At 39.8% G+C, this 21,833-nt stretch overlaps 4 protein-coding genes across 5 annotated transcripts; all 4 read left to right on the top strand.

The window, feature by feature from the left end:
* The first annotated feature begins 9,254 nt into the window (after positions 1-9,254).
* LOC110728710 lies at positions 9,255-11,174 on the top strand. Its single transcript, XM_021908353.1, has 4 exons — positions 9,255-9,627; positions 9,714-10,031; positions 10,127-10,220; positions 10,306-11,174. Exons 1-4 carry the CDS (start codon positions 9,320-9,322, stop codon positions 11,059-11,061), a joined length of 1,476 nt encoding a protein of 491 aa, XP_021764045.1. The 5' UTR covers positions 9,255-9,319; the 3' UTR covers positions 11,062-11,174.
* A 1,467-nt stretch (positions 11,175-12,641) lies between these two features.
* Positions 12,642-14,354, top strand: LOC110728709. The gene is made up of 4 exons (XM_021908352.1): positions 12,642-12,756; positions 12,847-12,899; positions 12,984-13,315; positions 13,874-14,354. The coding sequence occupies exons 3-4, from the start codon at positions 13,038-13,040 to the stop codon at positions 13,908-13,910; spliced, it is 315 nt and encodes a 104-aa protein (XP_021764044.1). The 5' UTR covers positions 12,642-12,756; positions 12,847-12,899; positions 12,984-13,037; the 3' UTR covers positions 13,911-14,354.
* Positions 14,355-15,045: 691 nt separating this feature from the next.
* On the top strand, positions 15,046-16,302 carry LOC110728740. Of its 2 annotated transcripts, XM_021908386.1 has the most exons (3): positions 15,046-15,106; positions 15,199-15,647; positions 15,729-16,302. In XM_021908386.1, exons 2-3 carry the CDS (start codon positions 15,567-15,569, stop codon positions 16,233-16,235), a joined length of 588 nt encoding a protein of 195 aa, XP_021764078.1. In that variant the 5' UTR covers positions 15,046-15,106; positions 15,199-15,566; the 3' UTR covers positions 16,236-16,302. The 2 variants fall into 2 exon arrangements, with proteins under 2 accessions (XP_021764078.1, XP_021764079.1); XM_021908387.1 differs by having other exon boundaries at positions 15,056-15,647.
* A 305-nt stretch (positions 16,303-16,607) lies between these two features.
* LOC110728739 lies at positions 16,608-21,549 on the top strand. Its single transcript, XM_021908385.1, has 6 exons — positions 16,608-17,825; positions 17,925-18,169; positions 18,383-18,595; positions 19,241-19,333; positions 19,499-19,600; positions 19,683-21,549. Exons 1-5 carry the CDS (start codon positions 16,754-16,756, stop codon positions 19,523-19,525), a joined length of 1,650 nt encoding a protein of 549 aa, XP_021764077.1. The 5' UTR covers positions 16,608-16,753; the 3' UTR covers positions 19,526-19,600; positions 19,683-21,549.
* Positions 21,550-21,833: the final 284 nt, after the last annotated feature.

Genomic DNA, 21,833 nt, shown 5'->3' with positions numbered 1-21,833 from the left:
AGGCTAAGAAAGAGATCCTAGATAAAGGACTCTTCAAAGTAGAGTCGAAGGTGAACTCTACTTCAGGGGTACGAGAGCAAGTACCCCTGCACTGCGTCCCGAGCTTCAGATGGCTCTACGACGAGTACTTTTTGGCCGCCTGTGGCCTCATCAGTCGGTGCTCAAGAGGTAGCCGGCCTGTCGAATACTCTGTTGTTCCGTGCATTTATTGTTATGACTTTTATTAACTTTGCTATTTGTTTTTGCAGCGGACGCCATGAGCAAAATTAACGCCTCCAAGACTGCGGCGGCCATGTTGCGAGCCTCCATCATGCAACAGTCTTAAACCGACTCCCCCAACAAGGGGGCACCCTTGGTGGGCTTCGAACCTTTCACCCTCTTTTTGGAGTTGTGTTTATGCATATACTGACTCTTTTCTTCTTTTTTAGGCGGGCGCTCCAAGAGCTTCTTCTTCCCAACAGCTGGACCCCAAGGCCCGGAGGACGACTGTTGCGAGCTCTCCTGGTTCTGCCAGGAAACATGCGGCGGCTGAGAAACAGCCAGCCACCTCTTCTAAAACTCCAGCTGGGTAACCTAGAAGTATGAAATTGTCTTGTAAATTTTAGACTTGCTCCCTTCTTTACTAGGTATAATCCGTTTGTTTATGCTATCCGGGCTCAGTTAGAGGCGGCCCAGAAGAGGAATAGCAAGCTGGAGGCGACCATCAACAACCTCAAAACCGAGCTGAGACCTCTTCGCCAAAAGATGTCCTCATACGAAACCTTGGAGAAATCCTTGGCGAGCGTAAAGCAACGCCTGGTGACACAGGAGAAGAGTCTTACTCAGGAGCTCTCGGAAAAGGCCGAGCAAGAAAAGAAAGAGCTGGTCCGGGAGATGATGGAAGACTCTGCTCAAATCCATCGCATGAGTTGGGGCCGCCTCTTCCCCAATGCCGACTTTGCCTCATGGGAAAAAACGTACCGCCAGTGTTCTGATAGATATAATCAAGAGATCCTGGCGGCTGCTGAGGAAGAGGCGTTGGAGGAGGAGGAGCAGCCGGTAGTGGCGCTTGTGCCGCTTGGGGGTAATGCATCGAAGAAGGATGCAACTGAAGCCGAGTCTAGCAAAAAGAGTGCTGACCAGGCGGCAACTGCTAATATTGAAGATCTGCCCCCTTCATAAGCTTTATGTCTTCTTTCCCCGGCCTGCGTGCCGTTTGTTTGTATTTATCCGGCCAGGGGGCCGGGGCTCTGAATATTTTGCCGGTCTTTAATGACCGGCTTCCTTTTAATGAATATTTTTGTTTTGCTTCAAATTTGTTTAAGTATTGAATATTCTGATATCCAATTGCACACTATACCGACTGTTTTACATGGTCGATAGTTGCAGACAGGTATGGATAGTTAGTCACGCCGCTTATGCCCCTGGACGACTGGTTGTCTGTTTCCAGGCTAGACGATCAGTCGGCCATTTATCCAATCGGTATTCGAACCATTTTAAAGACTGGATCCCCTTTAGGCAGGCGGTCCTGTCATTTGTAAAATTAACCAAGTAGGAGAGTGGTTTCCTACTTGTCATGTTTTTAGGCTAGAGACTTTAGGCCGTCTAGGCCGACTGTTCCCCGCCATATTTAATCTAGTGTGAACAGGTGCTGTATGAACACCTTTTTAGTTTCATACTAAATTTTTAAGGAGTGACCAAGTAAACATGATTGTTACCTAGTCGCCAAGTAACTGAGTAGTAGAGGTATCAAGCGGTGGGTACCGGTTGTTCCCCTTTATTCGCCAATGTTTGTTGGCTTTTAACTCATAGGTTGTTAACCTAGCAGGAGTAGTGGTTGAGAGCCCCTGTTTGCTAAAAACAGGCGGACGACTCATACCTTTTAGGCTCCATACTAAGTTTGAGAGAGTGACTATGAGTTAACTTTGGTGTTACTCAGTCGCCGTCACTCCTGCTTGAGTAGTAAAGGTACCAGGCGGCGGAGGCCGGCTGAACCTTTTGATTCGCCAATGTTTGTTGGCTATTAACTCAAGAGGTACCCCCTGCATTTATCCCAAGTAATACAAGCGGTCATCTGACTCAGATGTCAACTGCTACCACTGGTTTGGTTAGTGATAGAGTTATCCTTGTCTCAAAAACGGCTACGTGGTTGCCCTTGGGGACAGTCGTATAGGTGCCGTGTAATTAGTTTATAGAGCAATGTTCCACCCAAAATGGAGCTGCTCTCTGCGACGAATTTCATCCGGAGGGATGCCGCCGGACGCCTGCTATGATGTTGGGACAGGTCGTATTAGTTTAAAGATTGGATCAGTTGGCTTAGCGCCTGAACTGATCATTCGGCTTGTGGCCTTGGTTAGTTCTTGGTGAACGTAGGTGCTAAGTAAGAGGAGGGTAGCCGCCTGTTTAGGCACAGGGTCGGCCAGGCCCTGATCATTTTTAGCTAAGTATAAGGGGGGTGGTTGTGTGCTTTGGAACCAGTCGGCCCTCTTCTATGGAGAGTAGCCGACTATATATCTAGACGGCATGCCCCTATGGTGATAGAGTAAAATATTCAATGGAGAGTAGCCGACTGTAAAGGTACAGGCGGCATGCTATCTGAAGATAGAGTAAAATACTCAATGGAGAGTAGCCGACTGTAAAGGTACAAACGACATGCCTCTCTGAAGATAGAGTAAAATACTCAATGGAGAGTAGCCGACTGTAAAGGTACAGACGGCATGCCCCTCTGATGATAAAGTGAAATACTCAATGGAGAGTAGGCGACTGTAAATGTATAGGCGGCCTGCCCCTCTTAAGTAAGAATAAATATTAAACATGGAGAGTAGCCGACTGTTTGTCAGTAGGCATGCCCCTCTTAAGTAAAAATGAAAACTGAGTATGGAGAGTAGCCGACTGTTTGTTAGTAGGCGTGCCCCTCTTAGTACAAAATTGAATATTAAGTATGCAAACTTTTATTAAGTAGCCCTTGACTATTTGTATCATTCAAAAGAAATGTTTCTTAAGATTATCTACATTCCAAGTTCGAGGCAACGGTTGGCCGTCTGGTGTTTCCAGACGGTAGGTACCGTCCCTGACCTCTTCACAGATTCGGTAGGGTCCTTCCGAGTTGGGAGTTAGTTTGCCAGACTCATTAGCCCTTCCAACTGCTTCCATTTTGCTAAGTACAAAGTCCCCCACTTTGAGTGGACGCCTGTGTACTTTTTTGTTGTATGATCTAGTCATTCTCAGGCGGTAAATTTCATGGTGCAAGACAACATTGCCCCTCCTTTCAGGGAGTGAGTCTAATGCCAGGCGCATGGCTTCCCAGTTTGCCTCTTCGTCATATAGCATTACTCGAAGAGTCGGCTCGTAGTGTTCTATTGGAAGAACAGCTTCCGCACCATAAGTTAGGAGGAATGGAGTTTCTCCAGTCGCCCCTTTTTCAGTCGTCCTAATGGCCTAGAGAACATGTGGTAATTCATCCGCCCATAGGCCGCCTGCTCGTTCGATCTTTTTCTTGAGACCGTCTGAGATGATTTTATTAAAGGCTTCTACCTGGTCGTTTGCTTGTGGACGGCCGACAGATGCAAAGTAGTGTGCAATTCCTTGGTCACCCAACCAGCTTTTGAGAACAGGCGTCTCAAATTGGGGACCATTATCAAAAACCATAGACATGGGAACCCCGAACCGAGTGATGACATTTTTCCAAATGAATGAAATTACATCCTTCGTCTTGATTCCCTTTACAGCCTCCGCCTCTACCCATTTAGTGAAATAGTCGACGGCAACAAGTATGTACCTCCTTCCGCCTGTAGCAGGCGTATATGGACCCAGAATATCCATGCCCCACTTAGCAAACGGTAGTGGGCTATGAATGGTAGTGAGGTCAGTAGCCGGGCGGTGAATTAGCTTGTCAAACCTTTGGCACTTGTCACATTTTTTCACCATCTCCATTGCATCTGCTTCTAAAGTAGGCCAAAAGTAGCCCTGTCGCCTTGCCCGTTGAGCAAGCGTCCTACTGCCTATATGAGAAGCACAGTAACCAGAGTGAAGATCGTCTAGTATCTCTCGTCCCTTTTCTGGAGTAACACACTTTAAAAAGGGTTGAAGGTACCCCCTTTTGTGAAGTTCTCCCTTTATTATTTCAAAACTGGTTGCTCGTTTTTTCAGTGCTGCCGCCTGTTGATGATCATCCAGCAGGGTACCGTTTGTCAGATATGCCATGATTGGATCCATCCAGGTTGAGCTTCTGTCTAGGATTCCAATAGGGTCTTCCTCGATGCTTCTCTTCTCCATTACTTCCCAAAAAACAGTACGAGGAGTATCACAGGAGGCGGATGATGCTAATTTTGAAAGTGCATCCGCCTGGTTGTTTTCTGATCTCGGCACTTGGGTCAGATGGAAATCCTCAAGGGAGCCGACTGCTTGTCGGACCGCCTGCAAATACTTGATCATGGCCGGATGGGTTGCTTCGTATTCGCCATTGTACTGACTCACTATCAATTGTGAATCGGAACAGGCGTATATTTTTCTTGCCCCTGCCGCCTTGCACATGCGGATTCCGGCTAGTAAAGCTTCATATTCTGCCTCATTGTTTGAGGCCTGAAAACTGAAGCGTAGAGCATACTCGTACCTGTCGCCCTCTGGCGACTGACATATGACGCCTGCTCCACAACCGTTTGAAGTAGAGCTTCCATCCACATATACCTTCCAGACTTGGTCTGGAACTTGAGAGTCAGGAGGACGAGTCATCTCAACAATAAAGTCAGCAAAGGCTTGCCCCTTCACTGCTTTTCTAGGCTGGAAGGTAACTTCGAGGCTCTGTATTTCTATGGCCCATTTGATCATTCGGCCTGACGACTCCATGATGGTCAGTGGCCGCTTGATAGGTTGGACTGTATACACGACGACTGCATGTGACAAAAAGTAGGGCTTCAATTTTTTAACAGCCATGAAGAGTGCAAGACAAAATTTCTCCACTAAGGGATACCTGAACTCGGCATTTTTCAGTACGTGACTGACAAAGTAGATCGGGAGCTGACAGCCGTCTCTTTCAGCAAGGAGAACAGCGCTTAACGCATGATCAGAGACGGCCAGGTACATGTAGAGTACTTCTTTGGGCAAAGGGCTGACCAGCCTCGGCAAGGAATGCAAGTGAACTTTCAATTTCTGGAAGGCCGCCTCAGCATCCGGCCCCCATTCAAACCTTGCCTTTTTCTTAATTGTCTGGAAAAAGTATAGGCATTTGTCGCCTGATCGGCTTAGAAATCTTCCCAAGGCCGCCAGACAACCTGTTAACTTCTGAACCTCTCGGATAGTACGAGGCGACTGCATGTCGATGACCGCCTGCACCTTCTCAGGGTTCGCCTTTATTCCTCTCTGATTGATAAGGAATCCGAGAAATTTCCCAGACTCAACTCCAAAGAAACATTTCCTGGGATTGAGCATGACATGGTGCCGCCTGAGTGTGGCGAAAGTTTCTCGGAGGTCCGACAGATGATCTTTTTGAAGTTTAGACTTGACAATCATATCATCAATATATGCCTCGACATTTCTCCCAATCTGATCAAAGAACACAGTGTTTATCATTCGCTGGAAAGTGGTCGGGGCATTCTTAAGACCAAACGGCATGACCGTGTAACAGTATAACCCCTGATCAGTGACGAAGGCCGTCTTCTCCTAATCTTTCTTCCATAAAGGAATTTGATGGAAACCAGAGTAGGCGTCCATAAAGCTCATCAAAGCATGGCCGGCTGTTGAGTCGACCAGGTTATCAATTTTAGGCAGAGGGTAACTGTCTTTGGGGCACGCCTTGTTTAAGTCTGTGTAGTCTACACACATTCGCCAGGTGCCATTCGGCTTTTTAACAAGCACCACATTCGCAACCCAGTCTGGGAATTAACATTGCTGAATGAACCCTGCATCAAGTAATTTTTTAACTTCGGCGGCTGCCGCCTGACTTCTTTCTTCGCCATGGTTCCGCTTCTTCTGCCGTACCGGCTTCTTTTTCGGATCCACGGCCAGTTTATGTACCGCCAGATCAGGACTAATGCTTGGCATTTCATGGACTTCGAATGCAAAGATGTCCTTGTATTCTTTCAATAGTTTGTGAAAGTCGTCACCCAGGTCCCTTAGAGCAGTCGTCCCAACCTTGATTGTTCTGTAAGGACGCGAGTCATCTAAGATCAGGTCCGTATGCTCACCAACTGGCTGAGGGCGGAATTCATCCGACCGCTCCTCTGCCAATGATTGCTATTTTCTGTCTTTTCTTGCGGCCCCTGTCTGGGATGCCTTTCTCTTCTTGCCGCCTGCTTCTTGAACAGGCGCACTCTCCTTGACATTATCAAGGTCTATTTTTCCACCGCTCGACCCAGTGGCCATAACAGTGGGCTTGACATCCGAGAGATAGCACTCTCGGGCCATCCTCTGATCTCCCCTTAGGGACCCGACTGTTCCATTATCCCTCTCAAACTTGAGCAACATAAGAGATGGGATTATAACAGCCTTGAAATTATTCAGGGTTGGTCGTCCCAGAATCATGTTGTAGGCCGATAGTTCTTCTACTACCAGGAACCGGACTACCATGTATCGTCCTTCCCCTTTTTCGCCCAGGCGGATGGGTAAATCCACTCGTCCCACTGGGTGGACGACTCCTCCTCCAAACCCCACTAAAGGGTGGGATGCCAGATGTATGCAATCAGTCTGATATTTTAGTTTCGACAGACATTTGCTACTGATGAGATCTGAGGAGCTTCCGGTATCTATGAGGATTCGGAACTCTCTGGTTGACCACTTTACATTCAATAACGATAGGGTCGTCATGCGGCCCTCTTACCCCTCCTAGATCTTCTTCAGTGATGACAATCTCAGGAAATGAATATTTGGAGGGCCGTTCTTGGTGAACGGAATTTACATCTAAACGTCTGATATTGTCTTTGTTGCCCCTAATAGTGGGGCCGCCTCCTGAGAAGCCTCCTGCAATGGTGTAGACGACTGCATCATCTGTATCGGAGCTGTCGGCCTGTTGATTCTTTTTGGTCGACTGCTTTTTCGAGGAAGTGTTCCCCGTAGATTTCTTGACATATGTGTCAAGGTCACCTTGCTCAGCCAGGCGGTCCAGATACCGCATGAGACTGATGCATTCATTGGTGTGATGACCAACATCTTCATGATAATCACAAAATTTTTCTTGGTTTCGATTGTTTGCAGAACCCTTCATGGGGACCGGCTTCTCAATTGAGATCCGCCCCTTGATTTCCTTTAGGATAAATTGGCTATCCTTGTTAAACACGTACTTTGGGGAGTATGGTTTGAACTCTTTTTTCTTCTTCTGGGACGGCTGTTTAGAGGAATCAGTTGCCCAAACCTCTTTTCTCTTCTCGTCTTTGTTTGACGACTGCTTCTGTCGTCCTTCTCTTTTGTCGGACCTTTTCCCGTCTGACTGTTTTACCGTACTACAAAGATCAGTCGCCTGTATATAGGCTTCCGCTTCAATCAAGGCCTCTTGAAGAGTCGCCACCCTCTTTCGGACCAAATCAAATTTGAAGGTCGACCCGTCTTTGAGACCTCTGAAAAAGTCAGTATAGGCTACTTCATCCGGTAACCCTGGAATCTGTATTCTCATCAGGTTAAACCGCCTGATGTAAGAACGAAGCCCCTCCTTCTCGCCCTGCTGAATTGTTCCTAAATCAAGGGTCGTCTTCTTCGCAGGGATGTTCATGGCGAAGTTGGAGGTGAATAAGTAAGCAAGCGTCTTGAAGTTATTTACACAACCAGTCGGCAGGTTGCCGAACCATTGTTGTGCGATTCCTTTGAGAGTCGCTGGGAAACACTTGCACCAAGTGGGATCATCCAACCCTTGAAGGTACATCAGGTTGGTGAATGCCATCAGATGGTCTTCTGGGTTAGTAGTGCCGTCATAGGCGCCTACTAATACATTTTTCACTTTGGCCGGCTGAGCGGCTTCAGTAATTTCCTTGGAGAAGGCCGACGGCTGTTCACCAAGTCTAAGCAACCGTAGCTGCCAGTCCATAGGTTGGACATTTTTTGCTGCATGTCCACCAAACGGAGGTGGCTGTAAGAAATATTGTTGTTGCGGTACAAACGGTAAGTTTGGTACCGCCTGGTCGCTATGAAAGCCGGACTGACGGGAGGTGCCGCCTGACTGACCCTCATGATACGACTGAGTATGCCTCATCGAGGTATTTCGCAGACTATCTTGGAAGTTTGAAGTAGAGGCCGACTCTGACAATCGGTCACTCTTCTTCTGCTCTAGCAGTAGCCGAGCGTCTGTGTATGTTTTCCTCGACCCGTCCGCCTGAATATGACGAACAGGTTTCCTATTTCCTGGAGTAGGAAAACGGTATTTTGTGAAATCAAGAGCAGGTGGCTCCCACTTCCTAGATTTAGGATGAGGGGTCGCCTCTCGCCCTTGAATTGGCTTCCTCTTCCGTGAAGTGGAGGGTTTCTTAGCCGATTGCTCCTTGTCCAGAGAAGGCGGCTTCTTGTTGATCAACTCTTGAATTTCTCCCTTGAAGTCCCTCATGAAGGTCATGAGTTCGTTCCTTGTGATGGGAGCAGACCCATCAGTCGGCTGCTGCCGAACAGGCGGTGCGCCTGCTGGCTCGCTTCCAGTTTGAAGATGTTCCCGTTCCCTCCTTTCGGTATGACGGGTACGTCGGGCCCTTAGGGTCCCGTCTGAAACTGTGTGAGCTTCAACTTCAAATTCATTCTCAGTATCGTGGTCCGACTGAACTAGAGGATCGTCCAGGGGTCGTCTCTCTTCAGGAGCCGGTACAAACGTGGGTGCCATCTCAGAAATACTCTCCCCACAGACGGCGCCAAAATGTTTCGGGGTTTTCTGATGTCCTGCGGGAGAGTCACAATTCCGAGACTGGAACCGGACGCCTGTACCTGCAAAACAAACGGATGCTCCGGATGATTGGAGATCCACCTCCGACGGTCAAGTTAGTACTTGATTAAGGAGTAATTAATGCGGAAATTAAAGTGATTGGGTCTCTCTAGGTGAGAGTGTTTAATGTGTGTAATCTGCGTAATCTCCCTTAATGAGGATTAAGGGAGGTATTTATAACCTCGGGAAACGTGCCAATCTAGGTTTAGGTTAACCTTGGGCTGATTGGGCTTCCCTCGGAAGTTGGGCCTAGGTAACCGGCTTCTCCATTAGGCATGGAGTATGCCACGTGTCATGACATAATAAGTCCAGGGTGGACGAATAAGCGGGTGCCACGTGGCAAGCCCTGAGAGGTCCAACTGGGGGACACTTGGCATGACCTGATTGGCCCACGTGGCGCATTCCGATTGGTGGGAGCAAAATCCCCTAATCAGAAACAAAATTTCATGCATGAAAAGTCACGATCATCATGTTTTTTTGGAGCAATTACTTCCAATAGCTGTTCGTGGACTCCTTCCAAAACACGTTTGTGAGCCATTAATTGAACTAAGCTTGTTCTTTAAGAACTTGTGCTCAAAAAATTTGACAATGAAGGAACTTGATAAGCTTGAAAACAAAATTCCCTACACTATGTGCAAATTGGAAATGATTTTTCCACCTTCTTTCTTTTCTGTCATGCTACACTTAGTTGTTCATCTGGTGGCAGAAGCTAAGATTGGTGGTCCAGTGAGATATCGATGGATGTATCCAATAGAGAGGTATGTGTATAATGCAATTTTTGATTTTTTTTTTTCATAATAATATATTTTATTTTTCTGTTACATATTTTATTTTCATATATCAGGTACCTGCGTACATTAAAATCTTATGTTCGCAATAAAGCACGGCCAGAAGGTTCGATTGCAAGAAGTTACTTGGCTGATGAATGTTTAACATTTTGCTCTAGATACATGGATGACATGACCACAAAATTTAGTCGCCACTCTCGAAATGAAGATAAGGATGGCAATAGTCAGGAGACTAGTAAAAGGGATCTGGACTTATTTATCCCACGTGGTCGTCCTTTAGGAAAGTCAACGCCTTATCATCTTACTGTAGAGGAGTTTGAACAAGTCCACTTTTATACCCTTAATAATTGTGATGACCTCATGGAACTTGCTAAGTAAGTAAGTAAATAATAAAATAGTTTTTGTAAGAAATTTAACATTTTTCATCTAGATATTTTAAGGGTTGTTTTTTTTTTTTCCCTAACTTCAGGCAGCATAGAGAGTTACTTGCTGCTGAAAATCCAACTCCTAGAAATATCGAGAAAAGACATAAAGCTCAATTTTCTGAATGGGTTCGCAATCATGTAAGTTATCTGTCTATTTTACATATACATATTAGCAATATTATGGCTCATCAATAATATTATAATGATTTCATTTTATTTATAGGTGGAGCATATGTATAAGGAAGGATTGGTTGATGAAGAATTATATTACTTAGTTTGTGGTCCTTTACGCAGTGTAAGGCGTTATAGTGGCTACATTGTGAACGGGTTTAGGTTCCACACTCTTGATCGCCAAGAAAATAGAAAAACCCAAAATAGTGGGGTTATGGTTCACGGAGATGATCTAATGGATAAGGAGTATTATGGTGTTCTAAGAGACATTTACGAGCTTCAATATCCCGGTGGAAATCATATGTTCGTTTTTAAGTGTGATTGGTATGATGTTCAACATAAGGGTAGAGGGTATAAAGTGGATGAATTTGATATAACCAGTGTCTGTAGTGACTTATCTTTATCAACTCAAGAACCCTTTGTATTAGAATCACAAGTGGAACAGGTGTTTTATGTTCCAGAACCTAGGGAAAATAAGTGGCTAGCTGTTATAAAGACAGAGCCTCGAGATTTGTACAACATTCCTGAAATAGACACCGATGAAGCTGCACTTGCTCAAGTTATTGATGAAGAAGCTGTGCAGCAAGAGGAGATTAGGACTTCAAATGTCCAAACTTTATATGGAAATGGAGAGAATCAGTATTTGGCTACTAAACATTTTACAGTGGAAAGTGATCCTCGAGTCGTAAAATGGGTAACCAAAGTAATGGAGAGGATTAAGCAACAAAAACATGGGAAACAAACGAAAAAAAAGAAGAAAAATAATGATATGGATGGTTTCATTGTTGATGATGATGTTGAAGTTTAAACATCTATCTTTATGTCACTTCTGTTATCTTAGATAGTTATTTAGTTTCCTGTGTTAGGTTGCAAAATTTATCATCAATCAACTTTCATATCTAACTTGAACTGTTATTTTCAAAAGCTAATTTATGAAACTAGTTTTTTTTTTTCCATTATATTTTTCATATGATAGTAATTATTATGTTCAATCATTTTCCAACTATAAAAGCCTGGTAAGTATTCTTCGTATTTTATTTAATAACCCTTATGATTATGTTATATGGTTATATGATTTAATAGTTGCGTATAGAAAATATAGTGTTCCAAAGCTCTTAAATATATGTTTTAAAATATTGCAGATATGGCAGGAAGAGGACAAGTTAAGCTACGAAAATTTGGAAGCATTGGAAATAGAAAAACTGTAAACTTTGCTGAAGAGTCCCAACGACGCCTTCAAGATGTATTGGAGATGATTTTGTTATGGATGACATTGGATCTAATACAAATAGTCCTACTAATGAAGAAAATCCAAATGAAGAAAATCCAGGTGGAGATCAAGGTTTTTCAAACATAGGTAATGATGAAATACAAACCACTTTCAGTTTTTTGAACTTCACAACAAGTTTATTCATCTAATGAATTTATCTCATTAAATTTTATTTGTTAGGGGGAACAAAGCGTGTATATGCTAGCAATTTTATGAGGAGACTTGATGTTGTGTTAACTACATACCAGGCAGCGGATCCTACTCCTCATGAAGATAATGGTAATCGACCTAAAAAGTTGAGAACTAAGTACATGCATGAAAGACACGTGTTGGATGAAGCCCAACGTAATGATCCTAATAGCAGCCAAGGTAACAATGATACTATGATTTTTCTAAATTGCTTGTTTATGCAGCTTTGTAGCTTACTGTATTTTATTGTGTTTGGAGGCATTACTGTAGCCTCTGCTACAAGTGTTATTAAAAAAAGAGGTCGGAGAGGCAAGTACGGAAGTTTAGCTCTTGAAAAGAAAACCAAGGGCGGTCAATTTAAGTTGGATATTGAAATACCCCCGTATGTTCTGCAAGCTGTTGGAGAAAATGCCCGCTCACTAGTTAACTTTTGTGGATATGTTGTTAGAACAACAGCTTTAATGGATGCAGGAGATTGGTCTAAAGTTTTTGCTAAACATGGTTTCAATGTGGTTGCAAGTGAAGGTAGACTTTAGCATTTTTCATACATTCTAATAATATTTACATTAGTTTTCCTCTCTGCGTCATAATACTATTTTAAAAACAGAACAAGTTCACCATTAAAGACTCCTCTACCCAGCTACCTCGACTTCAAGCTTTTGTAACTGATGCAATGCAACGCTAATATCGATTTTGGAAAGCTCGTTTGCATGCTTATTACAAGGAATGTGGAGATAGGCATGAGGAGAGACTTGAAAATCCTCCTACTGATTTTCCACTTTCAAGCTGGATAGCATGCTGTGAGACATTTAATTCTGATAAGTTTAAGGTAAACACTCTCTTCCTATTTATATAAATAATCATGCTTATGTTGTCATACCTTCAAATTAATACTATTGATGATCTTATATCTTAAATCTAGAAAAGAAGCATGCAAAACAGTAAGAATCGAAGGTCTGATAAATGGATCAAACACTCAACAGGGAACTTATCTTTCCCTGAGACAGAGTACATCCTGGTTAGATTACAATGTGTACCTATAGTGTAAGATTACAATGTGTACCTATTGTAAAATATTTTTTATTATGACGTTAACACATCTTACTAATGTTTAGACCCAACACACAACAACAGATGATGGAGGAGTTTTACGATGGACTAATGATGCTCGTTCTAAAGAAATACACGTGAGGAAATCCTTTAAAAACCTTGTGTATTATTCAAAGGACATCGATACTACTTGTGTATGAATTTCTAATTTATTTTTTCAGGCGCAACTCCATTAACTCGTGCAAGATAAAGATAAAGAACCTGAAGGAGATCAAATGCGCCCCCAGACACAGGAAGATATGTTGGTTCAGGTACTTGGGGCAAAATCTGGGTACATTCGAGGCAAAGGTAACGGGTATAGAGGTTCAACTAAAGCAAGACTTCAAGAAGAGCAACAAATGATAATGCTTAAACAACAAGACCAGATAACTCATTTAAAAACTGAGCTTGAGGCGAGTAAGAAGGATATGGATGAATACAAAGAAGAACAGAAGCGTATTATGGCAGAAATGGAGAAGCGATTCATGCAGATGATAAATAGCAACATGAAAAGGTATGATACTTTCTGATTCGGCTTTCCTCACATATATGACTTTTAACACCTGTGAGCATGTTATGTTCTTTTCTTGTACAACTAATTAATTTATCCCTCCTGATTTTTCCCCTATAAGCTGCACACTTTTGTGCACTGTGAACCGTCATAAATTAGCCCATCTTTGCTTGTACATAATCATTGATTAATGCTGCTAACTGATGAAAAATTATAAATAATGTCAGAAGCAAGTGTTATAGTTCAAGTTGAATTTTAAGAGTTTCTTCATGCTTTGGACTAAGTAGGCAGAGAGTAAAAAAAAAAATTGTTGTCAAGCCATCGTTTTACCACGATGCTTGTTTGCTGGTAAATTGTGTTCTATCTTACTGAATTATCACTTGTTCTATCCTCCATGAAAAAAATTCACACTGTATGGTGTAAATGTTTCACATAGTAAGAGTTAGCTCCTACTGGCTGCAGGGTTTACGTTGGGATAATCGTGACTTACTTTAACAACTGTCTCTTGCTGTTCCCTTGCTATTGTTTTTTTTGCTAACTTATTTCTTTTTCTTTTTTCAGGATGGGTTTTAATGGTAATGACAATGATATGGAGTGAAAGGTCGTATTAGAAGACAACTATGTGATGGCAGATAACAATTCTAAGTATAGCTTAAAATTTTGTGTAACCATATTTTGTTTGACAAACTCTTAGAGTTACACTTAATAGTTGTATATATTTGTAGGATATTGTGGTAATGGATATTGGCTTAGGAACATATTTTGGGAGAATGTAGACTATGTAGTGATGGTTTTGGGGTATATAATTTTAGGAGAATGTGGTGATGGCTCTTGGGTATATATTTTTGGGAGAATGCGGTGATGGTTTTTGGGCAATTACCCAATTATTGATGGGTTGTGTAAGAAACATATTTGTAATTGGTATATGTATGCTAATTGTATTTTGTGAACAATTTATCAAAGTAGAACTTTTTATAAATGATAGTTTTGTCATGGGTACAAAATAAGTATTTATTTTACATTTGTTTGATTTGTATGGACAGGCAATACTATTAATGTAATTTATTATGATTAAATGAATTTGCATTTATTTTTTTTGCAACAACGATTATTGTTATTTTAAATGAATATTATTTGTAACAATCCATTTATGTTGCAAAAAAGTGAATCATATTATAAATATTATCAAGATTTGATAACAATATTAAAATTTTTACAACAAGATACTCGTTGCGAAAATTGATATTTAGTAACAATAAAATTTGTAGCAAAACCAATATATTTTGTAACGACCAATGTCGTAGCTAATAAGATTTACATTCACCCTGGATTTGAATATATGGCAACAAACTATTTTTTGCTACAAAAATGTTGTTGCAAAAAAGACGATTTTTAGCTACGGAAGAACTCGTTGCAAATACTTTTAGTAACAACATCTCACATAACGGACAGAAGTCATTGCAAAAAATCCAAAATTGTTGCCAATAATATATTTGGCAACGACTTTCCTCGTTGCCAAATAACAATTTTCTTGTAGTGAAGAGCTTCTAATGTAACAAAAGTAATTGATTTGCTTGCAAAATTGTCTTACTTTTTCAAGCAATTATGCTCCACTGCTATTGATCCTGATGATCTAGATGCTCTTCAAGAAGGAATTGTATTAACCCTTTGTGAGTTGGAAATGGAGTTTTTGCCTTCATTTTTCACAATCATGGTTCATTTACTAATTCACCTAGTGGAGGAGGTTAAACTCGGTGGGCCAGTACAGTACAGATGGATGTATCCCATTGAGAGGTTAGATTTATTTACATATATGTCTAATCTAAATTCATCTAGAAAATCTATAAACTTACTGTATTTTAATTATAATTTGACTTTTTGAAAAGGTACTTGGCCCATCTAAAGTCACATGTAGCTAATAAAGCCCAACCTGAAGGGTCAATTGCAGAAGGCTACCTTTTAGAGTAGACCATTAGGTTTTGTTCAAGATATCTTGAAGGTGTTAAGACCGTCTTTAACAAACCTAAACGAATTGATGATGATAGTCCCAATTCTGGAAAATACTTGTGTAATTCTGGCGGTCGAGTAATTGGGAAAGAAGTCAATTTCCGTCTAGATGACAAAAGCCTAAAACAAGCTCATCGCTATATTTTACTGCATCATTCTGATGAATAACCAATTATTATAATATATCATTATAAATTATAATTTATTTTCCTTTCTTTGAAGAGAATTTTTAAATCTAAAGCGACAAATGAATACACATAACCCAATCACTGAAAGTGATGAAAGTGATTGGATCATCAGCGAGTTTGGAGAGTGGTTGCGAAGTCAGGTGATATATATGTATCCTAATGTGTTCAATTTTCTTACAAAAATAGCAGACTGTTTTTGACTTTATATTCTACCATGATAGGTACACTCAATAGATGAATCCACCGAAGATGGGAAACTTAGAAAAATTCTGGCAGGGGGATTGAATTGTTATGGTAAAAAAATGAAGGGCTTTATGATCAATGGGTATAAATTTCAGATCATGGACCGTGATAGCCGTTTGACTACCCAAAATTCTGGAATCATGGTTGAAGCAGATGGAGAAGCATACTATGGGAAACTGAAGGATATATATGAATTGGACTATTATGGGAATTACAAAGCTATATTGTTTCATTGTGTTTGGGTAGACATACAGAGGGGTGTTAAATCAGATCAAAATGTCTTTATATGTGTTAATTTCTCCAAGTTGATGCATTCAGGAAGAAATTTGCAAGATGATCCTTTTATTTTCTCATCTCAAACAAAACAGGTTTTCTACATTGAAGATGAGATACGGAAAGGATGGTTTCATGTTGTAAAGACTAAGCCTAGAGACTTGTTTGATTTAGGGGATGAGTTACCCGAAGTAAATAACGACAATGAATGATTAGTTTCCTATTTTAATTTGGATTTGTAATTGCTGAATTTAATTATGAGTTGATATTTGTCATTAATTAATATTTCCTTTTGCTGAATTTATCCCTTTACTTTTTGTTAATTCTATTTGTTAATTACAATCTATTTTCTCATACCATCTAACAGTTATAGCGGTTTTTCTTATGATTTCGATTTGCTCTTAATTAACACACTATTTTTTTTCTTTCTCGTCAATATCATATATAATTAGAGCTATATTCTCATTGTTCAGGTGTAGAACTTCCTGTCAAAAAGAGAGAGAACGAAGAGGTTTAATTATGAGTAATCTGAGTTGATTTACTTGATTATGCTCAGCTATTTGCAGATTGATTAAAGAGGTTTAGTAGAACTGTCACCTGTATGCATACTCTACTTCCTTCGACTTCATTTTCACATTTCGATTCAGAAAATTGAAACCTGTCTGATATCCTATGCTGCACACATAATTTCTGACTAGTTGTATTTGTTTCTGTTAATAGGTGCCTCATAATGAGTTACAGAAGTAAAAGAACTGCTTTACCCCCTGGCGAGGCTCAATTTTCTTCAAATAAGAAACCCACTTCGACATCCTTACAGTCTAAGTCCAGCCATATTGCAGTGTCACAATCCGACTTTTCAGAGTCTTCTAACCAATCCACCCAATGGGGACCATTTAGCCCTCCAACACTTGGAAGATCACAAACGTTTGGGCACATATCGCAACCAAACAAATCTTCTATTAATGCATCAAAACCCACATCTACATCATCTTCATCTATAGCTGCTGCATCAAAAGCAGGTATGCCAACTATAATGCCATCAAACTCCCAACAAAAGATGTCATCAAAACCTCCTTTAACCCCATCACAACCTAGATCGTATCCTATGTTACAATCTGTAACACCACAAACATCGCAACTCCCTCATAAAGAAACACTACAGCCTCACAAAGGAACAATTCAACCTACTAAACCATCAAAGCATCATAAGGTTACAGAGCATCCGACTATTCCACCTTTTACTAAAGCTAAAACTGGTGCACTTCCGTCACAAGAAACAACACAAGTCCCTCATAAAGAAACAACTCAGCCGACTAAAGCATCAAAGCAACCTCAAAAAGCTACCGAACATCCAAGTAAACAACCTTTTCCTGGAGCTAAAACAGGTGCACTGCCGGTGGGAGCTTCACAACAACCTATTGTCTCTTCTTTGACTGGAGCTAAATCCCAATTAGAAAGAAGAGTTGTTTCACCCCTGGAAGCTATGCAACAAACTCAAAAGAATCATCCTATGACGTCTTCTAATTTTGGAGGTGAACCCTTGACACAACCACAAATGAATACAACTTGTTCACCGGGACTCCAAAAGGAGAAGTCTCCTGCATATATTCATGCTGAAAGCAACAAGAGGTTAAATTTTGACTCTGACGAACCTGAATCTCAATCAGAGAGTGAAGAAGAGTTGTATGAGTCAGGTGGAGTGGACAGTGGTGTGAAAAGAACAAAATTTAGACGCCGAAGTATTGTGAAAAATTGGCCAGAGCATGTCAAGTTTGATGAGGAAGAAGAGGTTGTGGCATTTGGTAAGTGTAAATGCATATTTAATATTATGTGCTTTGTTTTTTTCCTTTTTGAATGTTTTTTTATTGTTTAACACTTACCTAATTTCATTGTTTTCAAAGATGTCGATGGAACACGACACCTTGTGAAGGGTTCTGTTCAGCCTCGAGATGTGTGGAATGATGCACCAGGATTTAGGTACTTCGTCAAATTTAATGAATTCAACCAACCTCTTCACAAAGGTGGCTCCATCCTTGTGAGTTTCTTAGGAGACATTGCTAAACGAGAAGAATTTTGTCCCGTGGGAATTTTAAATTGGCGTAAGTTGAGCTCGAATATGAGAGGCAATATTGTTAACCTTGTTCGGGTACGCCTTTTAATCGTTCACCATGAATATATAATCTTACTTTCATTACTACACTTATAATCTATTGCATGCCTGACATATGCTATGGTTCTCTGATATATGATATAATTATGAATGCCACAATAATAACTCACATGTAGTATGATACGCTATAAGTTATATATGCTACATAGATTAATCTTAATGTAACTTTATTTGTACATTTACTTTAAGGCACATTTTCTGTTACCCGATGGAAAGGAAATGAGGAATGCTATTTTGAAGCGTATTGGCAAAGCATGGAAAAATCATAGATATGCATTAAAGAAGGATTATTTTGATCCCGTGGAAAAAACGCGTGAGCAAAATTATGCTAGTATACCTGATGGAATCACAACTCAAAATTGGAGTTTTCTGGTTGATTATTGGCTTTCATCGGACGCCAAGGTTTGCATTTTGATTTTTACGGGAATTTCTTGTTTATAGATTAGCTCTGTATAACCGTTTTGTATGTTGTCAATTTGTTAGTAACATTTTAGTAGGATATAATAAATTGAACAATCCTAGATGTGTGATAAACATTTTGGTGGTTATGTTGTTTATGCTGATCAACTCCTCCCACAATGTCCTTTAATTCTTCATAAGCGATAACCTATGACCAGCAAATCTATAAACTTACAGTCTTATAGCTTTATAAGGAACAAATCAGAGAGAGAAAAGAGTAAAGTATACACAATGAAACAACAGTAATGGACCTCCTATATTCGCCGCTGATGCTACAACCCTTTTCCTTTGTTGTCTCTCTAATAAGCTACATATTCTCTCCTTCCCTGTTATCTTGCTGTTGCCAATAGTCGTTTTCTTGTGACAGCTTGCGTCCCATCAGATATAGTTAGTCACACGATAAGGTTTAGAGATCTCAAATCCATTATATTTACACAGTACACGTGTTAGTGAGAACAGAGGCTAGCTTCCATCAGACCAACTCACTACCTAATGACACAAGCAAATCCGTTATATTCTGATTATAGTGGTTTTAGTGTGATGTAACTTTATTTCTATCTCATGCTAACCATGATTTTAAATAAACAGAAAATGTCTGAACTCGGAAAAGCTGCTCGTGCGTCGCAAGTTCTCGTGCGCAAGAGTGGTGCTAAAAGCTTTGCAAATCGCAGAGCTATTTTGGTATAATTATCCTTCATTTTATTTAGTCCTAAAATTTGCATTTAGTGTTTTTTTTTCTATTTGACTATCTTACAAGATTTGGAAGAAAATGTAACTTCGTCAATTTAAAAGACTTAAAATAGCAGAAGTTAAATGTCAGATATTTGTATGTTTCTCACATTGCAGGAAAAACAAAAAGGTGATTTCAATTAATTGGAGTTTTTTAAAAGTGTTTACAGCGAAGGAGATGGAAGCTTCAAAGAGGGCACAACATCTCGTCATTTTCTGGTATATATACCAATGAAAATTAGTTTAACCACTAATTTATTAGCTCTTTGCCAAGTCTTATAGTTTTCTTATCATGTAACAGGAGAATGAAATAAAGAAGGTGCAAGAAAGCCTTGATAACTCCTCTGCTTCCATTCCCAAGGTTGATATTGAAAATGAAGTTTTCAATCAACTTATGTATCAAGGCGAGATCCCTAAGAGTCCTCTAAATTATGGCTTTGGTGTGAAGCAAAGCGACATCTTTGGAGTGGAAGGACATTTAAGGAAAGAAGGGTCTTACTATGTCAACAATAGTGATATGGAAGTGGAGAAGTTGAAGGTTGCACTGTTAGATATGAAGAAGCAAAATGAGGATCTTGCTGAACAAAATCAAATATTGAACACAAAATTTGATGCAGTTGGTTCTATGATGGCACAGGTTTTGAAGGCAACACGTAGTGGAAATGTTTCATCAGAAGTTATAGATAATGCTATACAACTACTTGATTCTCAGGTTTGGAATAAACCATTTCTTTTTTCATCCGCTTGACTCTACTATAACACCACATTGCAAATTTTTCTGACCTACTTAAAATTTTCTAAGATCAATCAATAATACTGATGCTGAATAAGACTATAAGAGCAGAACTACATAAACAAGTGTGTCAGCTTACCTGAAATTATTAAGGCTGATGTGAGTTTTCTGTTTCTCTTGATCTCCTTGAGTTGCTTGATTTGCTACACCTGTTCACATACTCTGATGTTCTTGACGGTACATCTATTATTGAGGATAGCTTTGAATATGTTGATGCACCTATTGTGAGGATTGCTGGTGTTGACGTACCAATGCCTTATGCACCTTTTTTTTCATCCACTTCATTGCTGGATTGCTATTTTAGGTGGTTTTAGGTTCGGTTAGGGAGAAGTGGTGTTAGTTAGAGGCAAGTTAGTACGTTTTAGGTAAATGTTTGAAAGTTAGTCATTTTATATAGCTAGATTGATAAAGAATACAGTAAAAAAATATTCACCATTTATTAATAATTAAAAAATTACTTATGGTTGCTGCGAGAATGATGAAGTATGTTACTGATTATGGGGAGTACGCTAGTAGGGTGTTCAAGCCCCCTGTAATGCTCACTCCTGTTGTGTCTTCATGGAAGTGCCAGGGGTTGGTTGGGTTAAAATTAATTGTGATGCTCACATTGGCCAAGCTACAAGGTTGCTGCTTGCAGGTATGGGCTGCTCTTGGCGTGCAGGTTGGGGTACAGTAGAGTGATTATTGAAAGCGATGCCCAGCTTGTTGTACGTCGTCTCAAGCAGCGAATGCAGGGGTTTGATCCCTTTAGTTTGTTTTTGGATGATATTTTATCCATTGCTAATTTGCTAGTTCTTTTTCTGATTTTTCGTTTTCTCATATTAAAAGGGCAGGTAATACTTGGACCATATTGAGCAGACATTTTGCAGTTTGTTATCTTTATCCCTAATATTTGAATAGGAATGTCATTTGTTATTAGCCGAGCACATACCGCCTTTAATAGCAATGGGTTAATTACTTGTGTTGTGCAAGAAAGTGACTATTTAGTACAAAAATTCTTGTTAGCTTGGCGTATTACTAGACAGTTATGTGCTTGGTTTACGTTCCTCTATGGCAAATATTTTTTGTTTAACTTCTCTAATTTTTCAATATTACTACTACAATAATTGTTCACATATCAAATTTTCTTCGCATGTTGTTGATGATGTAGGCAGCAATGGTAAAAAGTAAATGAAGAGCGTGATTTGGCTTCAAGCACTCTTATTATATATATGTGTGGGTATTTAGTAGCTTTTATAGCGTTGCGTATAATTAGTTTGGACATCTTTTTTAGGAAAATATCTATATATATCTCTGTATTCAAATACTACACTTGTTTAGTTGAATTGGATGTATATATAACGTTATTATGTAAACGGATTTATATATATATATATGTGTGTGTGTGTGTGTTTTTCTATATATATATGTTAAATTTTGTAAATACATTTTCATCAATTATGATTTTATATATTAATTATTATTATGATTATTATTATTATTATTATTATTATTATTATTATTATTATTATTATTATTATTATTATTATTATTATTATTATTATTATTATTATTATTATTATTATTATTATTATTATTATTATTATTATTATTATTATTATTATTATTATTATTATTATTATTATTATTATTATTATTATTATTATTATTATTATTATT

The sequence above is a fragment of the Chenopodium quinoa genome, unplaced genomic scaffold (genome assembly GCF_001683475.1).
Source record: "Chenopodium quinoa cultivar QQ74 unplaced genomic scaffold, ASM168347v1, whole genome shotgun sequence".
Classification (NCBI taxonomy): Eukaryota; Viridiplantae; Streptophyta; class Magnoliopsida; order Caryophyllales; family Amaranthaceae; genus Chenopodium; species Chenopodium quinoa.
Note: the sequence above shows the minus strand (reverse complement) of the source record. Positions and strands in the feature narration are given on the sequence as shown.

What these genes read in the sequence shown, in the direction of transcription:
- LOC110728740 (XM_021908386.1), top strand. Translation starts at nt 15,567, where the DNA reads ATGAATACACATAACCCAATCACTGAAAGTGATGAAAGTGATTGGATC. An exon ending in GAGAGTGGTTGCGAAGTCAG is followed by an intron (nt 15,648 to 15,728) that starts GTGATATATATG and finishes CTACCATGATAG; the next exon opens with GTACACTCAATAGATGAATC.
- LOC110728739 (XM_021908385.1), top strand. Translation starts at nt 16,754, where the DNA reads ATGAGTTACAGAAGTAAAAGAACTGCTTTACCCCCTGGCGAGGCTCAA. An exon ending in AGAAGAGGTTGTGGCATTTG is followed by an intron (nt 17,826 to 17,924) that starts GTAAGTGTAAAT and finishes TTGTTTTCAAAG; the next exon opens with ATGTCGATGGAACACGACAC. An exon ending in CAAATCGCAGAGCTATTTTG is followed by an intron (nt 19,334 to 19,498) that starts GTATAATTATCC and finishes CTCACATTGCAG; the next exon opens with GAAAAACAAAAAGGTGATTT.
- LOC110728710 (XM_021908353.1), top strand. Translation starts at nt 9,320, where the DNA reads ATGAAAAGTCACGATCATCATGTTTTTTTGGAGCAATTACTTCCAATA. An exon ending in TGGATGTATCCAATAGAGAG is followed by an intron (nt 9,628 to 9,713) that starts GTATGTGTATAA and finishes TTCATATATCAG; the next exon opens with GTACCTGCGTACATTAAAAT. An exon ending in CTGAATGGGTTCGCAATCAT is followed by an intron (nt 10,221 to 10,305) that starts GTAAGTTATCTG and finishes TTTTATTTATAG; the next exon opens with GTGGAGCATATGTATAAGGA.
- LOC110728709 (XM_021908352.1), top strand. Translation starts at nt 13,038, where the DNA reads ATGCGCCCCCAGACACAGGAAGATATGTTGGTTCAGGTACTTGGGGCA. An exon ending in ATAAATAGCAACATGAAAAG is followed by an intron (nt 13,316 to 13,873) that starts GTATGATACTTT and finishes TTCTTTTTTCAG; the next exon opens with GATGGGTTTTAATGGTAATG.